At 63.9% G+C, this 9154-nt stretch overlaps 1 protein-coding gene across 1 annotated transcript; it reads right to left on the bottom strand.

Annotated features, from left to right (window-relative positions):
- Positions 1–2987: 2987 nt before the first annotated feature.
- TNFRSF4 (TNF receptor superfamily member 4) lies at positions 2988–9106 on the bottom strand. The gene is made up of 7 exons (XM_036307524.1): positions 6711–9106; positions 6350–6472; positions 5907–6008; positions 5612–5678; positions 4992–5188; positions 4741–4866; positions 2988–4665 (listed from the first exon to the last, which is right to left on the bottom strand). The coding sequence occupies exons 1-7, from the start codon at positions 7087–7089 to the stop codon at positions 4595–4597; spliced, it is 1065 nt and encodes a 354-aa protein (XP_036163417.1). The 5' UTR covers positions 7090–9106; the 3' UTR covers positions 2988–4594.
- Positions 9107–9154: the final 48 nt, after the last annotated feature.

The raw sequence follows: 9154 nt of genomic DNA, 5'->3' as shown, positions 1-9154 counted from the left end.
GCCCAGCCAATATAACGGTATGTAAGAAACGCTTTAATAAAAATTTCATAACTTGCCCTGACTGGTTTGGCTCAGTGGATAGAGCATCGGCCTGGGTTCGATTCTGGTCAAGGGCATGTACCTGGGTTGCGGGCACATCCCCAGTGCGGAGTGTGCAGGAGGCATCTGATCGATGTTTCTCTCTCATCGGTGTTTCTAACTCTCTATCCCTCTCCCTTCCTCTCTGTAAAAAATCAACAAAATATATTTTAAAAATTTCATAACTTAGTTTTTACAATATCCTGTTATACATAATCTATATATATAAAAGCCTAAGCAACCGGCCAACCGGCCGACCATTCGCCCATCCGACTGGTCGCTATGATGCACACTGACCACCAGAGGGCAGACGCTCAACACAGGAGCTGCCAAGCTGCGGTGACTTGGCAGCTGCAGTTCTCGAGGTGACACACCAGCCTGATTCCAGGGTGAGTCACCCAAGAACCGCCCTCTCGCAATCCAGGACCCCTCGGGGGATGTCAGAGAGCTGGTTTCGGCCCCATCCCTGCAGGCCAGGCCGAGGGACCCCACCGGTGCACGAATCTGTGCACTGAGCCTCTAGTTATTAATAATGGACTACAACATCTGCTAAGGACTGATGACTATAATTGTGCTGCATTCATTTCCCTTACCCACAGGATCACCATTTCTCTCCACTAACACCAGCAGCGAATGTTCTAGCAGCCGATGGCCACGTTATCCGTCTTGGACTGACGTGTTTGGTGTGAGCAACAGGAACTATTTCACTTTCAGAGAACAAGAAAAAGAGGTTTATTTGCGTGACGCTTATTAATTTGTGCCATTATTTAGTGTCTGGTAAGAATGTTCAAGAAAAAATATTAATTTTAATTTAAATGTTCTATTATTTTATGTTAACAATCACTCATCTACTTCAGCCCTTTGTATTCAGCATGTCTCTATCGAAATAAACCTACGTTTCTATGAAAATTAAAGGGTTTTTTTGCGGCCACATACACTTAACCCTTGTTTGTTTGGCCCGGGTTAGCCTTTGAGTTTGACATGCTTGCCCTAGGGCAGCGGTTCCCAACCTGTGGGTTGCGACGCCTTTGGGGGTCGAACGACCCTTTCACAGGGGTCGCCTAAGACCAGGGGTCCTCAGGCTACGGCCCGAAGGCCACATGCGGCCGCCGAAAACATGTATCCGGCCCGCGGGTGTCTTTGCCGCTGCTGCCTGTCCTGCGTAGCAGCCGACGCGTCCCGGGCCCGCAGTGCGCATGTGTGGGATGCCTGAGGGGCAGGGAACTGGCCCCTGTTTAAAAAGTTTGAGGACCTCTGCCTAAGACCATCAGAAAGCACATATATAATTACATATTGTTTTTGTGATGAATCACTGTGCTTTAATTTTGTTCAATTTGTAACAATGAAATTGGGGGTCACCACAACATGAGGAGCTGTATTAAAGGGTCGCGGCGTTAGGAAGGTTGAGAACCACTGCTCTAGGTGACTGTGGTCCCAGCTGCCAGAGGCTCAGAGGGGAAGGCGAGGCCAGGGGTCCGGGGAGCCCTGAGATCTCTGTTCAGCGCTGGTGGGGGTGGTCTGAGGGCTGGGACGGAACTCGGGGTGCAGGTGCTCCAAGTGGGCCTCCTGCCTCTGCTCATTCTATTCGCCCAAGGATATTTCTCCATTGATTTTTAGAGAGAGTGAAAGAGAGAGGGAGAGATCGAGAGAAACATCGATGTGACTGGTTACCTTCTGCACATGCCCTGACCAGGGCCCGGGCCGGGGAGGAGCCACAACCAAGGTGTGTGCCCTTGACCGGAATCGAACCCGGGACCCTTTGGCCTGCAGGCCGACGCTCTATCCCAGTGATGGCGAACCTTTTGAGCTTGGCGTGTCAGCATTTTGAAAAACCCTAACTTCACTCTGGCGCTGTGTCACATATAGAAATTTTTTGATCTTTGCAACCATAGTAAAACAAAGACTTATATTTTTGATATTTATTTTATATATTTAAATGCCATTTAACAAAGAAAAATCAACCAAAAAAATGAGTTCGCGTGTCACGCGTGTCACAGGTTCGCCATCACTGCTCTATCCACTGAGCCCACTGGCCAGGCTGCCCATTCTGAAGGCACGAGGCCAGGTCTGCGTGCGCACGCCACTCGGTTCTGGGAAGCACCCGTCCGCTGTGGCCCAAAACCATTCGGTAAATCCCGGCGGAGGGTGCTTGTTGGACCAGGGGCTGGACTGCGTCCTTCGGTCCTTCTGGAAGCAGGGACGGTTAGAACCTTCTGGAATGGGCTCATGGGGGAGGGGGAGGGGGCAGGGCGAGCTGGGCTGGGCAGAGATGTGCAGGGAAAGAACAGGCCCACTAGAGAGGCGGGCGGGGCCGAGCCATGCCCTCACCTGGGCCCCACGGAAACGCAGGCGGGTTACGTGACTGCACGGCGGGGAGCGCAGCCCTCAGCGGAGAATGACGCCAGAGCGCGGCAGTGCCCGCAGCTTCCTTCCTGCCGCGGCCGCGGGCCGGCCTCCGGGGCCTGTGGTTTCCCAGGGGCAGCAGGGCACTGCTTATGGCTCATGAGCAGTCATATTTTCTCGCTTCACAGAAGTCGCCGTGTTCGTGGCTGAGAGGGCCCCACGGGGGAGTCTGTCGTCACCAGAAGGGCTGGGGGCAGGGAGAGCGGGGCCTGGTGGGGACACGCCAGGGGGTGCCCATGGGCCCCGGGATGGGAGGGCACAGCTCAACACCCCGGCCTGGGACGCAGGCGGGGCCCGGAGAAGAGCAAGTCAGGGGTTGTCAGCAGAGCCAGGCATGGACCAGGGTGCGCAGAGCAGTGGTTCTCAACCTTCCTGATGCCGCGACCCTTTAATACAGTTCCTCATGTTGTGGTGACCCCCAATTTCATTGTTACGAATTGAACATAATTAAAGCATAGTGATTATTCACAAAAGCGATATGTAATTATATATGTGTTTTCCGATGGTCTTAGGTGACCCCTGTGAAAGGGTCATTCGACCCCCAAAGGGGTCGCGACCCACAGGTTGAGAACTGCTGGCGTAGAGCCATGAGAAGCTAGGAGTAGCTGGGCTGGGGCGGGTTTGGGGAGGACCCCCAAGGTCTGGCCCCTCCTTCAGGTCCCACTTAGGAGCCACTGTTCCCCTTTCTCACTATGGGCGCTCAGTGAGCTGCCGGGAAAATGATGGCTCCCTCCCTTTGCAGCCAGAGGTTCCAGGGAGGAGTCAGAGGTTTGAGAAGAGAAAGGACAGAGGCCAGGCCTGGGGGCAACTTCTGGGAGAAAGCTGGCCCGGGTGGGGCGGTAGGGAGGAGGGGGCACTGAGGCTCCGCCAGCGCCAGAGCGAGTCCTCCCAGCTGCACGCACTGCGGCCAGGGCCTGTGTGCACCCCGAGGTCCCTGCGGCTCCCTGGCAGGACACCCAGCAGATGGCAGTCCTGGTCGGCGGGACTGGGAGGGAGGGGGCCACGGGGGCCGAGCAGGTGTCCCTGAGCCGGTCTCTGCCAAGTGCACCCCGTGGGCTCCCTGGAGGTCTGGCCTCCACGCCCCCACAGGTACTGGGGCGTTTCACTTCTGATTCCCTCTCGGCAGCTCCTACGTGTTTGCGATGCCCACGGTCGGCCCCACCTCCCGCCGCGGCTTGTGGTCTCGCTCACCTCAGTGTTTCCACGGCCGGATCCCGGCTTCCTGTCACGTTCTGCCTCCAGTTCAGCGGAGGCGGCGCACACAGGAGGGACGCTGAGGGGGGCGCCTGCACCCCCAGGACGCTGCCCAAGGGGCCACACGGTGGGCGGTGTAGCCCGTGCCCGCTGCGTGCGCGAGTGCCGGCCGAGTGCTGCCCGCGGTCCCTCTGAACGCCACACCGTCTCCATCCACCTGCCGCCCGTGGAGGCCTGGGTTCCCCTTGGGGACCTTCCACTCGCATCCCCCCAGCACTCGCTTCCCTCCTGCAGGACTGGCAGTGTGGCCCCACGAGGACCTGGGTGGCGTGGCCCTGGGGTGGGAGGGGTGCGGGTGCCCACACACTCAGGCCGCAGGCGTGGTCTGCGGGGCCAGGAGGAGGAGAGGGCAGGGGCTCTCAGAGGAGCAGATGCCACCTCTGAGCCCTTTGGGACTCGCCAGGACCCCAGCCCCACCCCTTGCACTGGGGCCGCAGGCCCCTCGCCCTCATTTAGGATCTCGATGTCTGACTGCCAGTCCCCCACAGGTACTGGGCTGGCTCACCAGAGCCCCTCCCACACCCCGGCCTCAGAGGCTGCCAGCCAGGGTGGTCAGGTCCCAGGCCCCAGGAATGCCAGTCCCAGCCACAGGCACCCAGACAGAGACCCACATTTGCCAGCAGCGTTTATTGGGGTTACCACCTGGGTGGGGAGTATGCACGGCATACATAGTGGGCCCAGGTGCCGGCCCAGAAGCACCGAGAATGGTGCGGGCAGGAACAGGCCCTGGGAGCCAGACACAGGGGTGACGGGGGGATGAGGTGACAGCGATGGGGTGATGTGTACCATGGGGGGCGGCCTGCGCCTGGGGATACCCCACCACCTGGCCTGGGAGGGCGCAGCCGCCCCAGGGACGTGCTCAGAGCTTGGCCAGCGTGGAGTGGGCGTCCGAGTGCTCCTCCTGGATGGGCTTCCGGCAGCTGTGGCCTCCTGGGCAGAGGAGAGGGCGGAAGTGAGGCCCTCGGCCTCGGCCTTCAGGGGTCGGCTGGGCCGCGCTGCACTCACCGGGGGGCTTGGGGGCGGCGGGCGGCCTCCAGACGCTGTAGTGCAGGAGCAGGACCAGTGCGGCAGCCACAGGGGCCAGCAGGCCCAGGCCCAGCGCCAGGCCCAGGACAGCAGCCAGCTCAGGGCCTGCGGGGAGCAGCGCTGTAGTGGGGTCCACCGCGGAGGCCAGGGCAGCCCCACCCACCCCCACGTCTCCACCCACCCGCCCTCCCACCCCTAGGGCCCTGCTGGGGGAGGCCGGGGGCTCTTACCCCTGGGGGGCTCTGTGGGGGGGCTGGTGGGGGGCTGTGAGGTCAGGGTCCAGGGGGTGGAGGGCTGGGTGGTGGAGGGCCGGGCCGTGGCACCCCGGGTCCCCACGGGCTGGCTGGCAGGGGGTGTCCTGTCCTCACAGACGGCGTCAGAGCTGCTGCTGGCGGCGCGCAGGGTGTGCTTGCCCTCTGCGGTGCAGCTGAGGGCAGAGGGGTCGTCAGCCCGGCCCGTGCCCCCTCCTCCCGATGGATCCCACAGGCCCGGGGCTGGGCCAGGACTGTGGAGACTGCGTCCCTGCCACCCCCAGCCTGGCCCCACCCTCAGGGTCTCCAGGGCCTGCTCACCCCACATCCCTTCGCTCACTCTGCTTCCCACTGGCTCCTCCCAGCCCTTCACCCCAACCCCTGCCCCACCATGAAGTCCTAATACAGCTCCCAGCCGTGGCGAGAGGACCTCCCACAGTCCCGGGTCCTGTGCTGGTCTCCCCGCTCCCTGTGCAGCCCAGCAGGGAGGCCCGAGGGCCCGGATGAGGCCGGGCCAGGGCTGAGCAGGGCGATGCCACCATGGGGGATGTGGCTCCCAGGTCCCAGGGGTCCGAGCCGTCCAGTCCCAGGACACTCACTTGGTCCAGGGTTTGCAGGCCTCGTTGTTGCCCGGGGAGAAGTGTCGGGGGGGGCACGGGGCGCAGTCTGTAATGAAGACGAAGATGAAGACGGTGGCGGCCGGGCTGTGCAGCTGGGCTCCCCCCCCTCAGCCCTAGAAGCCTTCCTGCCTGCGTCCCACCCACTGGCCCCGGCCCGCAGCCCCCACCCCGCACCCCATCTTGGCATGGCCTGTGGGGCGGGCACGGGGGGCGGTCAGGAGTGCGGGGAGTGGGTGCAGCGTGTGATGGGGACATGCCCGCCTGCCCAGCTCACCGACTCCTCGCTTGAAGCCCCCGTGGGGCTGGGTGCCGGGCCGGCAGCTGCACACGGTGTCGTTCGTGGTGGTGCACGCCCGCTTGGTCTCACTCCCACTTCCTGGAGGCACAGGGGGGGCTGCAGGACCGGCCAAGGCCCAAAGCCCCTCCCTCAGGTCCGCAGCCCCAAGGCCAGTGGCTCCTCATTCCCTCGGCCCCGGACGCTGCGTCCGGCCCGGCCACGTGGCGCGAGGCCCGTGGCTGCCTGGCTCCCTGCCCACCTCGTCCAGCCTCCAGGACTCCCCGTCGCCACGTGGCCGGCACATTCCGCCCCCCTCGGTCTCCGCCCCTGGGAGGAGGGAGGTGCCCGGGGACCCCCGGCAGAGCACCCTGCTGTGGTTTGGGGTTTGTGGCTGGGGCTGGGGCCCCGGGGCCCCCTCTGTCTGTGGTTGGGGGGCTCACGCTGGTTGCACTGCGTGCAGGGCTTGCAGGGCTCGTAGTTGGTGGCCTCGTTGTAGTGGCCGGTTTCGCACTTGCTGCACCTGGTTTCCTGGGTATCAGTGCAGCGGCTCTCCATCCCGAACCCTGTAGGCGTTGGGCTTGCGAGGCCTGGCTGGTCCCAGGTCCCTCACCACCCTGAGCGTCACCCACCCTGTCACCCCGAGTCCACGGTCCCACAATACCCGCAGCCCTTCACCTCCTGCGTGTCTGCCCCACATCCCCATCCCTGTGTCCACGTCCTCCTCAGGCCCCTGCCCTCACCCTCCGCCCCATGTCCTCCAAGTCCCCGTCCCCGTCCCCTGCCCCACGGCCAGCTGCTCACCTGGCGGGCAGTCTTGGCAGCACTTGCTGCCCCGAGGGTAGGTGTTCCCAGGGCAGGCGAGCTTGGCCGCGGCGCCCAGCGCGAGCCCCAGGAGCAGGAGGGCGGACGGAGGTGCCCGGGGCCGCTGAGCGCCCACACACATCTTTGCCTCGGCAGCTGGGCAGGAGTGTGTGTTTTCCTTGCAGGATGTGGCTATAAAGGCTGGGGGAGGGGCGGGGAGGAGGCGGAGAGGGGACTGAGGACACCCCTCAAGTACCTCAGGCTCAGCCCTCCCAGCCCGTGCAGACCTGGCCAGAGGACCCCAGTCTCCGACCCCCCCAGGGCAGGTCGGTCCCCGCCGTCTGGTCTGCACCCACCCGCACACCAGCCCTCCCAGCATGCCAGGCCTCACTCTCACAGAAGGTGCCCTGAGCACACCAGGAGCCAAGGCACAGCCAGGAGACAGGCCCCGGTCAGGGCCTCCTTCAGCCAGGGCTGCGGGAGGGATCCCGGCTCCAGGGCTGGAGTCCTCGGCCAGCGGGGCGGGCAGTGGCCAGCAGTGTGGCTGCAGCCGCGGGAGCAGGTGCCTGTGTGCAGCCCCGTCTGGGCCCGGAGGTGTGAGAGGCTGGTGTCCCCAGGTCCACACGGGAGCCCTGACCCCCAGGGTGGCTGTACTTGCAGGTGACTGAGGTCAGAGGAGGCTGTAAGGGTAGGGCCTGGCCCCACACGACCGGCCTTGTTGCAAGAGACCCCAGGAGAGCCACAGAGGGACGGCCGGCCACGTGAAGACATGGCAGGTGGCCGCCTGCCCGCCAAGGACGCCACGGGACCAGCCTGGCTGACACCCGGGGGGGGAGCCCCGACGGGGCTGGGGCAGAAGCACCTCATCCAGGCCCCATCCCTGCTCCCGGGCTGGCCGGCCAGACCCAGCCGTGCCGCCGAGCGGGCCCACCCTCTCCGGGCAGCAGGTACAGCCTGGGAGCACGTGTGGGCTGTGTCCCTGTGTGCGAGGCGTGTCCCTGGCCCACGTGCTAGAGCGTGTGGCTGCTCCGGGAGCCCTGGTCGAGGGCGCGCCCCAGCTCCCCAAACAGAGAAGACGGACGGACCAGCCAACTGTCCCGGGAGCCTCAGACAGGGCCTGGGCAGCCCCAGGACAGGTGGGCGCCAGGTGTGTAAACGTGGAGCACACACATACACATGCATGCACACGTGCACGCACCACGCACACGTGTGCACACGCACACAGGTCTGGCATTGCTGGGCGCCGGCGGCTGGGGCGGCACGGCTGGTTGTTTTTGTACCTTTTAAGTCGTGCCGTGGCCCAGGCTTACCTACTCGACAGCTAATTTAAGGAGTTTCCCAGAGAGGAGCCTCCCACAGGACGAGAGGCCCGGAAAGTCCCTCCTGCCGGCAGCTCAGGTAGCAGCAGTTCCCGGCCCACCTGCGGGAAAGTCCCCAGGCCACGGCGGCCACGCAGGCTCAGCCCTCCGGAGCCTCTGAGGGAGAAGGTCCCCACGGGAGAGGGCAGCCTGGTGGGTGTGTGCGCGTGTGCGCGTGCCCCATCTCCTGGGACGGTGAAAACGCCTTTTTCTTGCCAAATACAGAAAACCGTGGCCTCCAAAGCTGCTGTGACTCGGGGTCTGGGGCAGCACCCGCTCCTTCCCAGGGGCCTGCATGGGGCCCTGCCCGAGGGTCTGTCGCCTGAGGTCCCCACGCCTGGCCCATGTGTGGGGCGTCTGCTCACAGGTGACCCGTGGGCACTGACAGCGGCCCGTCACTGCTGGCCCAGCCTCCAGCCCGGGGTGCAGCTGATCGGGTGCTCACACCTGCTCCCCCCGACCCACCTGGGCCTGGCCCCCACCTCCCTCCACATGAGCTCCCCCACCACCACCTCCTTCCTTCCACCACGAGCTCCCAGCTCCCGACAGATCTGAAAACAGCTTCTGCTTTGTCTGTCTGCAAACCCAGGTGTCAACTCGCCCGTTCCTCGGTGGCAGCCCCAGCCCCAAGCTGCTCAGAAGTGGGCCGTGGCAAGGGCTGGTCACACGGCTGCTCCGGCGCCCTCTGCTCTGAAGTGGAACCTTCACAGGCCAAGCCACCCAGCTGGCCAGAAAGCTGTGCCCTGAGGCACCACAGCCATGAGGAGGGGCCAGCGGTGGATGGGGTGCCAGGTGTGTGGGCTCGGGGGCCCGCAGTCACAGCCTCACAGCCTGATCCCCCCACACACACACACCAGCCAGAGCACGGGGCACGCTGACCCTAGCAGGGTCTGGACAGCTAGTGCCACAGGGTGGACTGCAGACGACAAGCTGGCCCATAGCGGCCCGCAAGGCCCCCCACTCCCCTAAAGCAGAGCCCAGGGCTCAGCCTTAGATGTCCCCACAACCTGGACTCCCATTTCCTCCTGGCCCCTCAAGGGCAGTTCCCAGACCTGCTTCCCTCTCCCTGGCATGGCCCCCATCCTG

The sequence above is a fragment of the Myotis myotis genome, unplaced genomic scaffold (genome assembly GCF_014108235.1).
Source record: "Myotis myotis isolate mMyoMyo1 unplaced genomic scaffold, mMyoMyo1.p scaffold_m19_p_48, whole genome shotgun sequence".
Taxonomy (NCBI): Eukaryota; Metazoa; Chordata; class Mammalia; order Chiroptera; family Vespertilionidae; genus Myotis; species Myotis myotis.
This window is presented reverse-complemented; position numbering and strand designations above follow the sequence as displayed.